This window comes from Tamandua tetradactyla, chromosome 25 (assembly GCF_023851605.1).
Source record: "Tamandua tetradactyla isolate mTamTet1 chromosome 25, mTamTet1.pri, whole genome shotgun sequence".
NCBI lineage: Eukaryota > Metazoa > Chordata > Mammalia > Pilosa > Myrmecophagidae > Tamandua > Tamandua tetradactyla.
Genome location: NC_135351.1, coordinates 9,873,132 through 9,893,103, shown reverse-complemented (window position 1 = coordinate 9,893,103; position 19,972 = coordinate 9,873,132). Strand labels below are relative to the sequence as shown.

The 19,972-nt window shown below is 39.5% G+C and overlaps 1 protein-coding gene across 4 annotated transcripts in view; it reads left to right on the top strand.

Moving 5' to 3' along the window:
• SSR1 (signal sequence receptor subunit 1) overlaps positions 1–16,832 on the top strand; it is a 38,469-nt gene extending 21,637 nt beyond the window's left edge. For 2 of the 4 annotated variants that reach the window (XM_077143444.1, XM_077143441.1), the window contains 2 exons: positions 1,287–1,350; positions 16,058–16,832. In XM_077143444.1, the coding sequence (XP_076999559.1) occupies positions 1,287–1,350; positions 16,058–16,169 (176 nt within the window). In that variant the 3' untranslated portion in view covers positions 16,170–16,832. Of the gene's footprint in view, positions 1–1,286; positions 6,115–15,984 lie in introns of those variants that run through there. The other 2 variants (XM_077143442.1, XM_077143443.1) reach the window with 2 other exon arrangements.
• Positions 16,833–19,972: the final 3,140 nt, after the last annotated feature.

The following is a 19,972-nucleotide window of genomic DNA, read 5'->3' as shown; positions in this document are numbered from 1 at the left end:
AGAAGTAAGCAAGATTTTCTCATTTTTACTAACAAAATATTTTCCTGCCTCAGTGTGAGTCTCAGATTTTGGTTAATATCCATGGCAAACAAGAACAATAGTAAATTCAGTCTTTTTTAATTACATTTCCACTCCCAGTTAATTGTTAAATAAGAGCTCTGATCAGAGGCATTATCTCTTAAGCAGACTATTCTTTTAAGCAGAATTTTTTCTCTAAATGTACTTGATAAGCATTTACTGTTTATATTTCAGATAATAGGTATGGTAATCTAGTAATTTTGGAAAATAAAAACTGAAGTGGTTTAGGCAGATGTTTTATTTTCTTTCGTACTATTATTTGTGAAATGCTTACAAATGAACCCTATACTTGGGTGAAAACATCTTTTTTTAGCTGTTCACTTTTTAAAAAAATATTTTTATCGATCTTTTTTTTTTCTTTTTTGTTTTTTTTTTCACATGGGCAGGCACCGGAAATCAAACCCTGGCATGGCAGGCGAGAACTCTGTCACTGAGTCACCATTGCCTGTCCTATTGATAAATCTTACACAAACTTTCCATACATGGTGTACAATCGATGGCTGACAATATCATCACATAGTTGTGTTATTCATCACCATAATCATTTTTAGAACATTTGCTGCACTCCAGAAAAGCCCTTTACTTTTTAAAGAAACTTATTGATGATTTCCCTTACGGGATGGATGTAGAAGCTGTTCACCTCACCACCAATTTATGTTCGGTTAAGTAGACCTTCAGTAAGGCTAACATGGGAGAAAATGGGAAAGAAGTCAAAAGATAATGCTTATATATATAAAATGGTTTTGGTATTTGATATACTAATTTCCTTATCCTGCTTATTCCAGTAAATTTATGAAATTGCCCAAATATAAGAAATTGTATGCATTTGTAAATATTAAATCTTTAATTTGTAACCAACAAATAATTTGGAGCTGCAAATTTCGTACTAAACTATTTCTAAAGGTATTATGTATAAACATGTTAAATTGTAGCATTCCGGTTTTTGCATGGTGTCTTCAATATTACACGTCTTTTTCCATCCTAATTGCAAAAATGTTTCATTTAGTTGGGGTTGCCTCTTGAAGGATTATTTTAAAAGTTATTTTTGAATCTATAGCTAGATAAGAGGCATTAATTATCAGAGGGTATTCTTGCTTTTTTTTTTTTAACTTAGTGGTAAAGTTGAAAGAAAATACTTTTTAAATGTCTTTGGAATCCAGCATACTTATAATAGTTGGGTAAGCGTAAAACTTTCTTTTTTCTTCCAGATAAAGCTTCACCAAGAAGGTTGCCCAGGAAACGGGCACAGAAGAGATCAGTGGGATCTGATGAGTAAATGTTCCTTTGTGCAACAATTCAGTCTTTACTTAACCTGCCCTATGTTTTGCGGCCTGATGAGAATTAGTGCAGAGAAGCCATATCACCATAGAAGGCAACTCCTGTTTATGTGTGGACTGAGCACTCAGAGTCTATGGCGATAATATTGCTAAAAATGCACTGCATTTGTTTTTCTAAAGTAACAATTTGGTTTTTTATAAACCATTAAAATTTGTGTGTGTGCGCGTGTGTATGTATGTGAGCAGTTGGTCTTACCAGAATCATTGTTAAACTATCTGAAGCGTGCCTTTAGAATACTAAATACAGTGTTATCGTCTCTTCCTTATTGACATTTTTAAATATTTTCCCCAAAAAACTCAACAGATATTTGCCCAGTAGATGTCATGCCTTGAATGTTTAAAAAAAAGCAACTTGGCTCTTCCTTAGAATAACTCAGATCCCCATTGATGGCACAAATTAGCAGTCTGCTGTTATTGTTGCATTGCTGTTTTACAGCTAGTATTCTAAAGGCACAAGCAGGAGTAACGACTTGTTAGCAGTAGAGTTGTTTTGGTATTTTGCTGCTGTTTACTATAATGCGCACATTCAGGAAACATTCCAGTTGGATTCAAGGAATTTGGGGACCTCTCTAGCAACAAAGTTGTGAAATGTGAAAATTCTGCTGACTTTGATATATGATATCCCACCCCACCCCTTTTTTAAATGACAAGAAAATAATACACTTGTGCCAATTGAGTTATTCCCGGGGGCCAGCTCTGGAATGATTTTAAACCTACTCAGTAATTTTTTTTTTTTTAAAGAGAATATCTCATTTAATAGAAACATCCTTGCTTTTAAAAAATAAATAAACAAAAGACCTAAGTCTACGTATTTAGCAGGTCAAATTATAGGTACAGAAATATATTCCACCTAAACCTAATGTGTATGTAAGAGAAACAAGTTTGGATATTTTTTAAAAGTCAGTTATTTTTATCTAAATTTTTGAGGATTTTGGTTGTTGACATGGCCCCTTTTTAGTTAATTTGGAGATTTTCAAAAATTTAAGTACTTAATATTTTCACAACCAAAGCTAAATAGGACTTCATAAAATCCTTTTAGAGAATTGCTCTTACTCTAGCTAGTAAATCAAGTTTGGCATTGTTGTCAGACTGAATAAAGACGAAACTTAAATAGTATAAACAGATAAGAGACTCTTCCTTCTTTAAGCCATATTTCTCCCACGTAATGTAAAGTAATGGTAAGTGGAATCTTAGTGGCTGTTTAATTTTGTACCTGTCTTCATTACCTTTCTTTTCGTTGTAATCCCCTCCCATATCCATGCCCATAGGGGAGAAAAAACACAAAAAAAAATCTTTCCAAGCTGTTTAAGTATTTAAGCATCTGAGCCAGAGACATTGAAATAGAAGTTATTCTCTAGTTGTTAATCACTTTACAAGAAGGGTCTAAACTACCAAGTTACCCACATTGGCATTGCTGGACTATAAACTTTCTTTACATGTAATAATATGAAGTGGATAATTGGGTTGTGTGATCAGTAGTTTTTTTTCTCCTTTTTTTTTTTTAAAGTTCTGTGAGTTCTGAGAAACTGCATGATTTGTTGTTTAATATAATATAGAACCTCCTCCATATTCTCTAGGACTATATTCCAAAATACTTTGTGAGTATCCAACTTTGTGAAACTACTTGAACATAGATAGTATTATGGTGTGGTATAATTATTAAATGTAAATGTCCTCTAGAGGGCTTTATTGAATTCCTGGTAATACGTAGGGAGTGGCGGAGCCACACCGAATGGCAGTGCCTCTCCTCCCCCGCCCCCACCCCCTGCTCCTCAGTAATTGGCCTTGCATACCAGTCCTTCTCCTTCTGAGGAACAAGTTCAGAAACATGTTTGATTTATTGGTAGTCGTGATTCTTTTAGCATAGACTGGGAATATTTGAAAACTTTTAAATCCTCAGAGGCCAGGGGTCAATTATAGCATCAGTAATTATATAGCAGAAACTAACTCCATAATGAATGGAATTCATTTCCACACATGGTTTGTTCAAGCACACATAATAAGTAGCCTGTTTTTAAAATGTCTTTAAAAAATGTAAATATTTGGATGAAATTTTTGTTTTGTTATGTTCATTTGCTATACCAACCATGGTTTCAGAATTTACCTTTTGAACAGCTTGCTTTCATAATCTGTAAAATGAAATATAAGGATTTTTTTGTATCATACTTGTCAACCAGACATGTGAGAATAATGTGTTCATAAAGCATGGATCCATCTTGGTTGTACAGCTTCATTCATTTGATGGTCTTATAGTAAGTGACTTTTAATACTGTTCCTGCTCTCTAAAGTGTTGTCTGAGAAGGGAAGAAAGAGAAGTTGAGACCTTGGAACTCTAAGGAAAAGGAGTAAAGTAGAAAGCAGAAAGAAAGTAACATTGACTTATTTTAATGAGATTTTAAGTAATGCTCAGAAAATAGTGATTTATTTTTATATGAGGGAAAGAAAAATTTAGATCTTAAAAAATTAAATATTTCAGAACCTTTGCCTTGAAGGCATGTCGCAGGAAGTCAGCTTGAAATTGTATTTTGGCTCTATTGGGGGGAAGGAAGTCATAATGATGAGACATTGAAGCCTTTATTTTTGTGTTATTTTGGAGCTTCAGTAGAGAAATGTAATACTACGCAAGGCTCCCATGTAGCATTCATCTTCAGCAGTGCCATGATGTCTATATTCTTGGTATAGAGGAAAATTCCCTTGGTTACTGCATTTGAATAATGAAGTAATTTTTTAACCTTGGACTCCATTAACAGTACACATTTTCTCCAAGATTTTGATAGGCTCCACCCTTGATTTTTCAGTGTTTTAGTTCCAAAATTAGATGTTAGCTTAAATTTGAAAACGCTTCCAGATATGCTTGAAGTGATTTGCCACAATTTTGGATGGCATCATTTATAACTGTAGAACTGAAGTCAGTAAATTTGCTTTAATTATATTAAATAGCACCTCCTTTGAATTACCAGTCTCCAGTAAGTGAAGAGCAACCCATCATTTAAACGAGACTTTTGTTCCTAGTGTAAGTAGAAGAACATTATCCTGAGAGCTTATTTGGAGGGAAGAACAAAGCTAAAGAACTGACTTACAAGCTTCTAAATAATGATTTCTTTATGAACTTTACTAATTAGTATTTGTATAATATTTTTATCCTTTGTTATTTATGCAAAGTCTGGACTTTCACAGTACTTAGTTATATCATCTGACATTCTGGAGTTGGTTTTCTTTTTTAAATTTTAGAATTATTTAGGAATACAGGTCTTAGGCTTGGCTACGTTTTAGCTACTCTCAAGGACATGGCAGGGGGAACTATTTCATTAAATATCAAGCATTTGGCCAAATCACACTTGACTTTCCAGAATTCAGCAACCAGAAAGTTCAGCCTTGATACTAAATATAGTAAATATAAATATAAATACCAGTCGGTCTCAGAGTCTTCTGAGTTATTATAGTTTTTGTTAATGTTTGTGGTATGTATATATAGTTATTTGAAATTTGACTTTGCTTTTCGTTATTTGACAATTTGAGTTCTCCACAGTGTTCTATTTAATGTCTTAATGGTACATACCTCTTAAAATGTCCCCCCGGATAACAAAATCATGGGCTTTAAAAACATTTTCTTCAAAATAGACTGAGTTGATTGATCGGATTTTGAGTTGTAGAGAGTTAAAGTTATCTTCAAGTTAGAAGTGGAAAAGTGTGAGGTATCTGCTCATGGGTTATCCAGTCAGACTGTGGTAAAACTGGGATTACAGGTTAAGTCTTCTGTCTAGTCTATACAAATATGGATTATCCCCAGTAGGCACATGGAACATTAAAAAGAAAATCCAGTATATCTAAAAACACAGAGTTCATAAATTGCCATCAAAGCTGACTTGACTGTGCCTTTTTTTGTTCCCTTGCTGTCCCTTCTGCAGATTTCTGTCAGTAAGTGTGATATTTTATCACCTTGCTGACATGCCTGTCTTCCCTCTGCTAGACTGTGAGCCCTGGTCTTTTATCCTCAGTTTATAGTATATGATATAACATGAAAACCATAAATATTTAAAGAAAGAATAAGAAAATGTGGACCAATTTTCATTTGCTGTTTTCCCATGTAATTTGGCTTGGTTGAGAAATATTCCTGGTGATAATCCAATATCATTGGCATTCTGCCCTGTCTAGGTTGTCATTTGTGAGGTGGTACAAAGAGGTGGTATGGCGTGCTAGCCAGGGAGTTAGGAGACCTCTGGGTCTTTATGGTCTTGGCTCTGGCCGCTAAATAATGGCGACCTTAAGGACACAGCTAATAGCCAATCTCAGTATGTTCTTCTGTAAATTGAGAAATACTGCAAGTGTTAGCCCCAGATTTTGTCCAATTCTGTTACCTACTATCGCTTACTTGATAAATAATGTAATTTTTATCCTGGCATGCAGTGAACTATGTAAGTATTTGCTGTAACTGTGAAGCACCATGTTGTAACAGTGTCTCGTGAGACGTAAGGGGTGGATGTGTGTATGGTATTTTTTGGACATCTCTGGAGGTACTATTTAAATTCTGAATATACAAGAAGGTAGTGTTCTTTTTTAACTAACGAATAAAAGTTTTAAGATGGCCATGTGATGTGGATAGCACTACGGATTTAATAATGAAATTTGACCGGAGTAATAAGGCTGACAAGGAAAGTGTCTGGTTTTTGTTTTTATAATAAACCTGTTAGAACTTGCACATCCAATTGAGAAGTGTCTTTTTCAGAACACTTGAAGAAGCTGCATGCTTTCCAGTGATGATGTGGTTCAAAACATTTTTGAAATTCATCTCAGAATTTTTCAGCATCAAACTGCAAGTCTCCCCTTCTCCCCACACCCTCCCCAAAAGCTGTCCGATTTCTGAATAGTTAACTTTTTTCCCAGAAATCTTATTTTTCTAATCACCCCCCTTTTTAATATTTGTCAAAATAGGTGCTTGAGTTTTAAAGATATAGTAGAAAAGGAGCTTGAAAAATATTTGAGTCAAGAGTCGTGTGCACATTGAACAGGCGTACATCAAGCATCTTCTCTGCTCTTTCACGTGCTTAATCCTCATAACCACTCTGGATAACCCTGGCATTAAATAATGAAACAGCCTCAAAGAGCTCAGGGTCACCCAACTTTTCCAGTGTGATCCATTGCTATTTCCAGCTTTGTTGGAATAAGGTCATACTTATGAATACTTTGACAGGGAGCACTTCACATTAATGTACAAAATGTATTTACCTGTGTTCCAAATGCAACATTCGGGTTTATGTGATATTTTATGAAGTATCTCAGGTACTTTTTTTTATGCTATTACAGCCTTAAGTGAAGCTATGTTTAAATAGTCTCAACAATGGTTGTCTTAATTTGCGTCCTCTACAGTGGAAGATTTGAAGCAGTTGCTCCTTAGTACTTATGAGAACAGGATATTATCTCTTTGAACTCTCCTGAGCAGCTTATGGTTGGAGTTGTAGGTATTTTTAGGTCCTTAATATCTCATCCTGTTCATAATCAAGTGTGCTTTTTGATTATGTATTTTTTTAATTGGGCCCTACATATGATGGCGCTGTTTGTGTGTCTCCATTAAGTGGAAAATGAGAGGCAGAACAGGCTGTTTTCTGCTCTTCATGAAATTGAGTCTACAGATGGCAGTCTGCAGACAGAGCTGTAAATGACAGTTTTGAAAATGTTTTTTCTTGACTTTTTCCTTAGTTGAATCACTGAGAAGCATCTCCAGTTTATAAGAAAGCCTCCTACCTGAAAGTACTCTCATTTCAGAGCCATCAATAATATTCTGAGACCCATTTTCACAACAGTGGCTTTTCATGTACTGGCTGATGGCAATCTGATGTCAAGTCATAACTGTGTACACATGTGTTCTCAGTCATGTCTCTGCAATGAGAATTTCTTATGCTGACTACAGTCCAGAGGGAGCTCACAGCTAGTCTTTGTGGTTGAGCCTCTTTCTTTCTTTTTTTTTTTTAAACTTTTTTTATTAATTAAAAAAAGATTAACAAACAAAACATTTAGATATCATTCCATTCTACATATAGTCAGTAATAATATCATCACATAGTTGCATATTCATCATTTCTTAGTACATTTGCATCGATTTAGAAAAAGAAATAGACAACAGAAAAAGAAATAAAATGATAATAGAGAAAAAAAAGACTATACATACCATACCCCTTACCCCTCGTTTTCATTTACCACTATTTCAAACAATTTAACATTTGTTCCCCCTGTTATTTATTTTTATTCCATATGTTGTACTCTTCTGTTGATATAATAGCTAAAGGGAGAATCAGACATAAGGTTTTCACATTCACAGAGTCACATTGTGAAGGCTATATCATTGTTCAATCATCATCAAGAAACATGGCTACTGGAACACAGCACTACATTTTCAGGCAATTCCCTCCAGCCTCTCCACTACATCTTGAACAAGGTGATATCTACTTAATGCGTAAGAATAACCTCCAGGATAACCTCTTGACTCTGTTTGGAATGAGCCTCTTTCTTATTCATTATCACAGGTCCTATCCCTTCCAGTTTCTTGAGAATCTTTTATCTTTGTGTATGCACCTCCTTTCAGTCATCCTCCCCATATCTGGCTTTTTTCCTTTTGTGCCCACCTATACAAAAACCTTCCTGTCTTGAATCTTTTGACCCCTTCCTTCCTCTCTCTTTCCTCCCCTCTCTTTCTTTGTCAAAATATCTATGCTCTTGGCTTCTCTTTTTTTCAGAGGCTTTCAGTCTTCTAAATTACCTTCAGTTTAGCTTCTGTCCCCAAAGGCTTGCCCTCTCGGGACCTCATGGCTTCTGCCAGAACTGTCTTCTATTTTGATTCTAGGCCTTGACATATGCAGTAACCCTTTTGATCACTGGCTCCAAACTCCACCCCCACCCCAGCTTCGGTGCCCTGCTGTTACTGCCTTTCTTTTGATTTTCTTGACTAACCCTTTTAACTCACTGTACTTCTCTCTGCTTGAGCCTTTAGAGAGCTTGACAGGTCTCATGTGTTCATCTATAACTGTGTTTATGACATCAAACCTAAATTATTTTCATAGTACCATTCTGCCTGTGATTCACTTTCAGTTGAACGTTCTATTCTCCATGAACCTCTACAGTCTAACTTGTTGTCATTGTTCAGTAATGACTCCCCCATTTATCCAAGCTGAAATCTTGACTTCTAGAATGGTGTTTTGCTCATAAGCATTTAGCAAAGGCTTGCTAATTTTAGCTCTGCTATAACTAAAACTAGATTTTAGTTCTCTCCACTTCAAAATATAACAACTTATAGAACTTTCAAGAAATCTAAATCCGTACAGTAAAAGAGTGATCCAGGGGTGAATGTGGTATGGGCAGAATACTCTGGTTCAAACATTTTTTTTTGTATTTTCTGATTCACCGCAGAGAGACTTAAGTTTGCTGTTTTAATTCTAGTGCTTACAAAACTGCAAATGTAATTTCAGGTGATATATCTTCATCAAATTCATTTATGGCAAAACTTTTCTGTGGTGTGAGATTTTTATCTGGTAGCCATGAGAATGTTTGGCTGAATTGAGCCTAACTCTGTTTGATGAAAGTGGTAGTAATGAATCCCTTAAATTCTTATGCAGTTTTGAGAAATTTTCCTGCTCTGTATTTGGAGGTGACACTTTTTCCAGTTTCTTTCTTGGTTATTTCCATAAGTCTAACCTATCACTTAAACTGGACCACAGTTATTTCCATTAGTCTAACCTATCACTTAAACTGGACCGGGGCAATTGTTGTCCTGTCAAATGCATCTTTTTATTTATGTGTGCCTTAGCTAGAGGCGATCTTGAAAGAATTCATGTGCAATATGAAACATTTCCTAAATGTCAATGCTATGTTACTGCTAGGTCCTGAAGATGTGAAGCACAAAATGGATCTAGAATATTAATGAAAAAAGAAGAAAACAAAACAAAACCATGATTTTGGTATTAATTTCCCCCTGGAAGTTGTAAAGAACTTCAAATTTTTGCATATAAATTCCAGACATTTCAAAGTACAAAGTAATGTTTTTAGGTACAGATGATTTATGAGAAGTTCTGCATGTCCTGTTTGGCTGTCAGTCATATTTTCTTTTCAAATAATGGTCAGAAGACACACACACTGAGGATTTTGGTTTCCGGTAAGTGTATAAACTGTACATAATTCAACAATCTAAACATTTTTTAAGCAAGCAGACTTGGGTCTTTGATTTAACATCCTCAGTGTGTGTCACAGTGAGTCAGTAGTAGCTTAAGACATCCTTCTTTTCAAAATTTTACTTGGAGCAATAGGAGTAAGTAATTCATGCATTCTTGATAGAAGAAGTAACTTTTTATTAGAGACTGTCCAAACTTTGGAGATGTAGTCTTGCTAACCGTATAATGTGTTATACTGAAAAGGGAAAAAACGCTTTGAAGAATAAAAAATAGATATTAGTTCAGACAGTGAGAATCAGCATTTTTATTTCCCTGTAAGTTCAGAACTCTCAGTATTAAATTTCAGATTAATCTGAAGTCTAAAGGAAGACAGACCAAAATGCTAAAGCAGTTTTTATTTGAGGGTGATAGATTTTTTTCCCTTTTGAAAATATTTTAATATGCTTATGTTGCTTTCATTATAGAAGGAGTGAGCATAATATATAAATGAGTGAGCATAATAGCCACAGGGTCTCTGGACAGCTCTTCTGTAACCCAAAAAGGAACCCACTTCTAAGACTTGGATGTTTTGTCACTTTACATGTTCATTGAAATCACACTAACTTGTTAATAGACAATGCTTAAAAGCATTTTTCCTTTAAAAGCGACCACCTCCATCTGCTATTTTTTGTGCCAGGCAGTGTGCCCAGTGCCTTAGGTGCCCTTTGTTTTGTGGTCCTTATCGACACAACCACTGGAGGATTTCTTTTAAATCAGATCATGGCTTTCCCTTGCTGTAAAGTCTCCCTTGGTTTCCAGTGGCACTTACAGGCTCTCTGTTCCTTTGCTGCTTCTTGCCGTTTATCCTGCTGTCCTGAGCTCCCTCCTAGGCTGCCACGCTTGTTCCAGTGTTAGGGCACCTGCAGTAATGACCTTTATCAGGTATCAGCCCCCACATCTTTCCCTGGCTGTTATTTGAGCTTTCCCTCACCCACCCATGTCATCTAAGACATCCACCCAACCTCTTTTCACTACCCAGCTCTGCTTCCTCTGACCTTACTACTATCTGAAATTACCTTGTTCTGTTGTCCTTCATTCATTCCCCCCATTTGTGAACCTCCTGGCAACAAGGATTTTGTCTTGTTTAAATCACCATATCACCAAGTCTTCAAATAGTGTGTGGTACATGGTAGGTTTTTAGTCAATATGAATGATTTGATTATCATAGCCACACAATGCAATAGGTACATGCCTGTTTTGCAAATGAAGAAGCTCAAAACAGGTTGAATAGCTTCCTAAAAGGATCGCTCTGAAACGGGAGAGCTGAGATGGTAAGCAGGATGGTCTGTGTGCAGGGCGTGACTGTGGTATCTCCCTCATTTCACTGCTGTGCTGCCGATGTGCCTCCTGATCTCCAGCCCCAGGGAACCCAGTGAAATCATTGCTTGAACTTCATGTTTTGGATTCACATATGCATAAATCTCTGGGATCGTCTAAGTTGATGTGACAGCCTGCTATGTATTGAGGATTCTGTAGAAGAATGAAAGAGATTGAAAACTGCATCTTGGTTGTAAATTACAACCAGACCTGGAAACTTGACCAAAACAATGAGAAATGAAAGAAATGGACAAGCAAATGCACAGGGTTGCTACATGTGGTTCTTGAGGAATTGAGTCCTACAAAAGGAAGGAAAACAGCAAGGGAGATCACAACTGTAGCTTCAGAATGGAAGGTCCCTAAATAGTGAGTGAATTTTAACCTAAGTCTTTTCTGCTTAAAGATAGGCTTTACCAAATCATTACAAATTGAAACACTTAGGCTGCCCACTGCCAGTGAGGAAAGAGACCAAAGAAAATTATTTGTAGAAGTTCAAGCTGTTTTCAGAGTAGTGTTTCAAATCAGGAGACTATCTGTCATTTAGAATTTGTTTTAAGTTATAACTAAATTCATAACATTAAATCAGTAGTTTTCCTTCTCTGCCAGAGTTCTCCAATAATATGAAATCCTGACTCCTTATTACCTGTTTGCATGGGTGTATTTTGCTGCCCTCTGCTGCTGTATGGATGTTACAGCAGGGACTGAGCAACCCATTGGTGCTGCCCCTTTGGCATTGCGAGAAAGGTGAAGGACTGGAAAAATAAGAATGTTTTAAGAATTGTTCTGTCTTAAAGCAGACTCCTTACTCTAACCAAAGCCACCCAACCAGACTATGCATGGTTGCTACCCACCCCCAAATTAAAATTAAAAATCAAAGTAAGGAGGAAAATGCTGCTTTGACAAGAGGTCAATAAAATGATTGCAAATTGTTAAATTACTGTAATGTTTCAGTGGAAGGAATGATGAAAGACACCCCCATGATCGCCTGGAGAGCTAGCCACCCACACTCATTGAATGAGCTCTTTAGAGTTCCTTGCCTTCCAAAAGAAAATGAAGTTTTGGAGTAAAAACACAGCTAACCACTTTTCTCCATTGCCTCTGTGACATTCATCCAGATGCAGGCATACCCTGGAAATATTGCAGGTTCATTCAGTTCAGACCACTGTAATAAATCGAGTCACATGGATAAAAGTTGGGTTTACACTACACTGTAGACCGTTAAGTGTGCATTGTTAACATTGTCTTAAAAAGCATTTGCCTTAATTAAAATGTGACACAGACGAGAAGTGAGCACATACTATTGGAAAAATGGACTTGCCCAAGGCAGGTTGCCAAACCTTCAACCTTTTACCTTCAACCCTTAAAAATTGCAGTATGCCAGTATGCACACATACTTACTGTGGATAAGGAAATCAAATGATTTTTACTCATCAGACATCAGTGTAGCATAATGATTAATAGCTGTTGGAGTTAACCCTTATTTGAGTCAAGACTCACCCACTTAGATGGATAAGTTTAGACAAATCACCTAACTTGTCTTAGCCTGTTTCCTTATTCATTCAATGAATATTATAAAGCCCTCACTATTTGTCAAGTGTTTTGTATTTTTTTAAGGATACTACTGGTAAAAAAAAAAAAAAAAAAAAAAACATAACCCCAATTCCTGGCCATACAGAGTAGCCTTCTAATTTTCGCTACTAGAAATGTTTATTTTCCTTATTACCTAAGCAGTCATCTGTGAGCCAACTAAAAAGCGGCACCTTTTTTTTTCTAGACCTGTGAAATTCTGTTTAACAAAGATGCAGTTCTTGTTTTTTCTCCCTCCTTAATGGAGCCTTCCTTATATTAAATTGGAATGACTCTCCAATGCATTGGAGATTCTTTAACCCCCTACACGGACACAGCCCCATGGCCTGGTGACCCATTCATCCTTGGACAGCTCAACTATAATTTTCTTTTCTTGAACCCAAATCACCTTCCTTTTTGTCTTTGTCCTAATTTTACTCTGCATATCTTCTTAGGGGAAAATAATCCTCTTTCCTTCCCTTAATGACTGCCCTTTATAAATCTGAAGAGAGCCATCGTATCTACCCTTGTAAAAAACTATCATTTATCCAGGCGAAGGTGAAAGATGATAACCACCTCAACCTACACAGATCTTTTTTTCCCCCTAGAGTATTCCCATAGAGTTTTTTTTTTCCTCCGAGGAAAAACAGATTTTATTGAGATCTGTACTGTCTGGACATTTAAAGCCTTAGATGTGTTATTATATGACAAGGCAGCAAAAAATGATTCATTGAGATGAAGAATTGAAATAATTGCCATTAGTTCTCACCCTTCAAAATGCATTACTTCAACAATTCTTTCTTGTTCAGGTAGCATTGTCAAACTTAACTGGCCCTAAGATGGAGGGGGCTTGCTTAAAGTGCAGAGTTCAGGGTGTTACCCAGAGAGTCTGACAGTAGCTCTGGGGCATGGAACAGGAATCTGCACTGAGTACCACAGGCGCTCCCGCCACCATGCTGCAGCACAGGACCCAGGAGAACTGGGTCCCTCCAGAAGGCACTGCATGGCTGGAAAGCAAGTCTCTGCACTACTCTCATTCAGGCATCCGACCTTTATGGCCAGATGACACGTGCCCTGGATCTGAACAGTTTCCTTTTCCTTGTCCAGAAATGGAGCTGAGGCATTTGCCCTCTTCCTCTTATTTCCTCCCTATACTCTTCAGTGCTTGGGGCCAACAAACCAGTGATGGTGGTGGTGGTAGGGGCTAACCCAGACTGACTCTGAGCCGAGTTCTTATGCTCGTGTTAACTCATTTAATTATCAGTATAGCCAACCCCGTTGTGGATTCTACATTACCATTTTATAGCTGAGGAAACTGAGGCATTCAGAGAGAAAGCACATTGCCCTAGGTCACCAAGGTAGAATCTGGGCCCAGGCAGCCTGCCTCCGGAGTGCTGTGCATCCACACTGCTGGAGCTCTGGAGCCTCTCGGAGTGCCAGACCCACCTAGCCAACACCCATAGGGCTCGCTCACCCATAGGGCTCGCTTTGGGGTCCCAAAGGCGCCTCAAACTCAACTCGTGCAACATCATATAGATGGTTTTTCCTCTCTAAACCACTTTGTTTTCGGTGTTTTCCATTTCGGTGCTATCCTCCTTCCTCGTCACAGTTTCTTAAATCTAGCTCTCCTCCAACCCTGGTACCACTACACTGCTACTAGACCGTATTGGAATGCATGGCCAACTCTTCGCTCAGTTTCTGGCATGTAACAAAACACTCAACAAATGCCAGCCGACGCCAGGTAGCCCTCATGGCTGCTGTTGGGAGTGCTGTGCTAGCTTTTGACCCCTTCTCCCAGCTGCCAGGCCAATCCACTATAAAACCAACATCCACAGGCTGCTGCTATGACAGGCAAGGCTAGTCAGACCTTATTGCTCTCCCTGTGGCCTGCAGGAAAAAGATCGAAACCTCTTATCTGTTGCCTCTGCTTGATTCTTGACCCTGATCTCTCCCGACTCCGAACTTTATACTCCAGCTGAACTGCTTTTCCCTGCACAGATCCCGTGCCTGCCTCGGTGCCTTTGCACATGCTGCCCTCAGTCCCTACTTAGACTGTCCTGACACCCCTGTCCCCACCAGCTGGTTGAGTATACAGTTTGGGGCATAATTTCAAACAAAGTTGCAAAAATAGTGCAAAGATGTTCCCCATATCCTTCACCCAGATGTTTAATGTTAGCATTTGGAGCTATTTGAGCTCTTTATTTCTGAGCTATTTGGGAGTAAACTGCAGACATCATATCCTTTGGCAACTTGACACACCAGTGTTTATTTCCTAAGAACAAACAGGTTTTTTTACAAAACCAAATTACAGTCATCAACATCATGAGATTTAGTATTGAGCCAATGTTTTCAAATCCATAGATCATAGTCAAAGTTTACTTTTGGTCTCTGCAGTGTCCTTCTTAACTTTTTTTTTTTTCTCTTGGTCCAGGAACCAGTCCAGGGGCATGCACTGCATTTAGTTCTCACTTCTTAGCCTCCTTTTACCCAAAACAGTCCCTCTGCGTTTCATGACATGAACATTTTTGAGGTGCACAGGCTCATCATTTTGCTGAATGTCCTCCAAGTAGAGTCTCTGTGCCATTTCCTTATGTTTTATCCAGATTATTCTTCTCTGGCAGGAATAGCACAGAAGTGATAGCATGTCCTTCTCAGTGCATCATCACAGGAGGCACACGATGTTGGCTTGTCACATTATTGGTGATGTTAACTTCAATGACTTGGTAATGGCTCCTCGTTTACTTTTCACAGCCTCAGTTTTCATGGCACCAGTCCAATCCTCCCGGCCCTCCTCATCCATAGCTTAGGTCAGGTGCCTTACGCCCCATACTTGCCCGACATTGTGAGTCATCATGAGTGCGTGCCTCTCCCGAACTCACACCAGTCTCCTTGAAAGCAACAACTACCTCTTGCTCTCCAGGGTAGCCCCAGCCCCTACTCTAGGTCCTGGCACATATATTAAGTATTTATTAACACTTAATAGATATTAATTGCCTGAATGAGAATGAGTGAGAATATTTGGAAGCTGATTCCATTACAAACTGCAAATATTTTCGGATCTTTCCAGTTGAGTCCTTTGTCTTTGGTTTTTCTTTGCTTTGTGCATGGAGCATGGCTGTTCCTGGGTTTCTTTCGATGCCAGATTCCCGCTATAAGCATAGACATCTGACTAAATCCTATAAAGAGGCACGGCATTTATCCATCCTTTGTGGAAACATTGACCAATTTTAGAAACACTAACCCCCAATCTTAGATTTTTTCCCCATTTGTTTCTTGGGAGGAAGGGCAGGAGTGAGAGAAGATCCTCTGGGTCTTTTATAGTATGAAATATCTAGAATCAAGAGTAGCATTGAGAGCTGTTATAAGAAGAGGGGCCCTCAGCCCTGTTACCCCTGTCTGGCCACATACTGCCTACCCCCGTGGGGACCTGATTTAAGGGACATCCCGACTCCTCTCAGGAGATCAATCTCCCCCTTTGTTTTTTTCAGACACAGGAGGAGGGAGACACACTGAGGTGGTTTTCAGACCTCTCCTACAGCTCTATCATCTTCTGGTCTCCAGGTGCAACAGCTGTGCCCTCCAGTTCAAGCTGCTACAGGAATACACCCTGGACGCATGGTTCCCAGAGGCTCAGCCATCTTTTCTGCACCGTTTTGCTATTTGTGAGGCTTAGAACAGCACCAACCCACTCAACTGGCTCCTCCACTGGATGACTCTGTAAAGACACTGCTGGAAATGGCTCCAGAACCAGGGCTTTCTGGCTTATGAATAACTGCCATGTGCATTTTTCCTGGGTGGAGATTTCCCAGGAAATCAGGTCTATTTTGCCAACCAGCAGAGTGGTGGCTGTGGGTACCTGTCAGTGAGTATTGGGTGAACCGTGTGACCCAAGCGGTAGGATCATTCAGCTCAGCTTGCTCTTCCCCCATCACGTTGGTTGGACGGGTCAGAAGACAAATGACCCAGTGTGATGTAAGCTAGCTAACCTCTGTAACACTCTCCTTAGCAGCTTCCGGTTCCATCGTAGGACAGTTTACAAAGATGAGTGTCTTCAGGGCCCGGGCCGGGAGGAACCCCCAAAGGGGTTGGGCAACTTCAACAATCAATGGGAACTCCGGTGGACACAGAGCTTTGGTGCCCAAACTGAATAATGCTTCCCGGAAATACAAGCTATCATGCCTTATAAATGAGTGAGTTCCTTCCACATTGTACTTTCCTGAGGCCAGATTTCTGTGTGTTGGTGCTTTAAATGGGCTACCCCGGGCTCTTTTCTTGTGCTGCCATGACTTGAATTGTATTGAAATAAATTGACTTGAATTGAAAGTCCTACAAACAAGTCTGAGTCTCTTGCTGAGTGCCAGGCTCTGGGGATTCGGAGACAAATGAGACAGCAGTATTGTAGATTTGCAGCAAGAATGAATTTGAGGATGATGGGATGGGAATGGGGAGGAAAGATGAGAAACTTCAAGAGGAGTTGATCTTGGAGCTGAGCCTTAAAGTAAGGACTGACATTTTAGAGAGAAGGAGGTAATGGCAAAAAGGACATTATGGAATTGGGAAGTAGCAGGAGTGAGGGTACCTTTTGTTTGAGGAGCAGAGAGAAGGCTGAAGTGGATCATTTGATACCCAAATGGGTAGGTGGTACACATATACATACTCACATAGAATACAGTGCTTCAACGTATATGGTTTATGAGCCACATGCTTCAGTCACTGGGGACCATACTCGACACCCCGCAACCTGCATCTCAGGAAGGGAGACTGAGGATCTGCATTTAAAACAAACTATGATTGAATTCCAATTTTGAGACCCCCAGTTTGAGGGGTGGTGAGCCTCTGCTTGGTGATAACGACCACGCTGTAGATGGGGAGAGTCGGGATCAGCCCATTGTGTTGTGTAATTCTCACACTTCGATGTGTCAGAATCCACTGGAGGGCTTGTGAAAAACAGTGCAGAGGTTCTTCCTCTACAGAGATTCTGATTCAGTAGGCCAAGGGTAGGGCCTGCGAATTCTCTTTGCTGGTAAGTCCCCAGGTTGATAGTTCTGAGGAGACTGCTGTGAGAGAGAAATCTAGCCAAACTGAAGAAGCACATGTGCTCTTTTTTTAATACTTTCTCATCTGTAACCCGTCTTAGATTTCACACCTTCTGATGGCAGGCAGGTGATCAGTACCCAGTGCTCGCTAATGTGAAGATGCCATGCCTGTGCCAAATTGCCCAATCGTCCCAGTCAATGCTTTCTGGGGTCCCTTACACAGGATTGAAATATCTCTCAAGCAGGCCCTCTCAAGTGGCCAAGTAGCTGGGGCCACTTAGATAGAAGCATTTCTAGGGAATCCCACTACCAAAAAAGGGTCAAGTTTACCCCGCCACAGATGAAATCCCCAGATTCCTGCCATTACCTTTCGGCATAGTCACTGCCTGGATCTGGAAGATATTTTATTAATAGCCTACATTGAATTGAAACAAGGCTTCACTTGAAATTACAACCTATTCTTGCTAGCATCATGTATCCCCTTGGCAAGAATCTCAGAGCTGCATTCAAGCCCAAAGGCACAACCAAACCAGTTTCCAAATCCCATATTTGCAGGTCTATCTCCTGGGACTATCATGTTACTGATTCTGTGGCTGGTTCCAGTCAGGAGAGAGGATGTTTTTTGAACAGGGAAAGTTTGATCTAACTATGAAGGACTGGCCACAAAGAAGTAAAGAAAACCTCGATTAATACAGGACTGGCAGATATTGAGAACAGCCACTTCCCCAAGGGCTGCCATAGGACATTCAAGGCTTTCTCCATCCCAGGTGCGATCCAGACCTCATTTGAGGGAGCACTGCTGTGATTCGTGGGATGGCTGAGAAGTTGTGGTGATTTTGTAGGGGACTAGGAAACCTGCCCTCCAGGAGTTGGGTGAGCCATCTTGAGGAGTATTGCCCTAGAGCAACTCCACTACAAATCACCCATTTTTGTTTGCTAAATGCTGCCGCAAATGCAATATACCAGAAATGGAACAGCTTTTAAGAAGGGAATTTATTAAGTTACAAGTTTACAGTACTGAAGCCATAAAACTGTTCAAACTCAGACATCTACAGAAAGATACCTTGACTCAAGAAAGGCCAGTGTCTGTCACATGGGAAGGCATGTGGCTGGTGTCTGCTGGTCCTTGTTCCTGGTTCCGTTGCTTCCAGCTTCTGATGCCAGTTGTTTCTTCTCGAAGCATCTGTGGGCCTTCACCTAGCCCCTCAGGGGCACAACTCTGAGTTCTGGCTGGCTTAGGATCGCATGGGAAGGCACATGGTGACGTCTGCTGAGCTCTGCATCTCCACACGTCCATGTCTAGGTGTCTGCTCTCTCTGACAGCATTCCAAACATCTCCAGATATGTGTCTTTGTCAGCTCTGAGCTTTATCCAAAATGTTTCCTCTTTTAAAGGACTCCGGTAAACTAATCAAGACCCACTTTGAATGGCTGGAGTCACATGTTCATTTAATCAAAAGGTCACACCCACAATTGGGTGTATCACATTTCCATGGAAACAATCCAGAATTTTCACCCTACAGTACTGAATCAGGATTAAAATAAAAATGGCTGCCTCCACAAGATTGTATCAGGAAAAATGACACGGCTTTTCTGGGGTAACTAACAGCTTCAAACTTGTATACCAGGCACGGGGCTAGCCGGCTGGGAGCTCATAACCACCATGAACTGAAGTGGAGCTGGCTATGGAGAGGTTGGCTGTGCTGCAGGAGCCAGATGCTGGGGGAGAGATCCACACTGCATGAACCTGCCAAATAAGCACATGGGAACAAGGAAGGAAAACCTCTTCCTCTTGGATTGTCTCTCTAGAGCTCTCTGCCCACAAAACTTGACATTGTGACCACGGGTTAAAGAACAATAAAGGGCCCAGATCCATTTTTGCAGAGGAGACAGACAGTGGAGGGTGAATTTGGAGGTGAGGGCCCTAAGTTGATAACCTGATACAATCCCCCCAAATTGTGTGGTTCTTAACAGAAGGGCCCAGGAGATAGGAGTTTTGCAAAACAATGTGATTACAGGAATAAAAGTGTGAAATTGAAAGGGGCTTTAAAAACTCCTCTGTCAACTCCCTTAACTGCCTTTCTGAATAACATGATCAAAGCCATACACTACTTAAAGGGACAACTGAACCCTCTCCTCCCTACTGCCTCCCTCTGTCTTCCATGAGACTTTGCCACTAAAGTGGGCAAATTGAGCAGTTGGAACATCCATTTTTTTCAGCTAGATACCCAGGTTTGCAAAGTCTCACTTAAATTAATAAATATTCCCACCCCAAAAAGAACTTGAATCACAGAGTGTCCAGTTAGTTCTAGGCTAATGGATTTTTCTACCTTTCTGGAAAAAAAAATCTTTCTTGTTTCTCTGGATCCTATAAAAACATTTGTGGTGACTGCTCAGAAAGGACAGTAGTAACATAGCCTTTTTTTTTTTTTTTTTTTTTT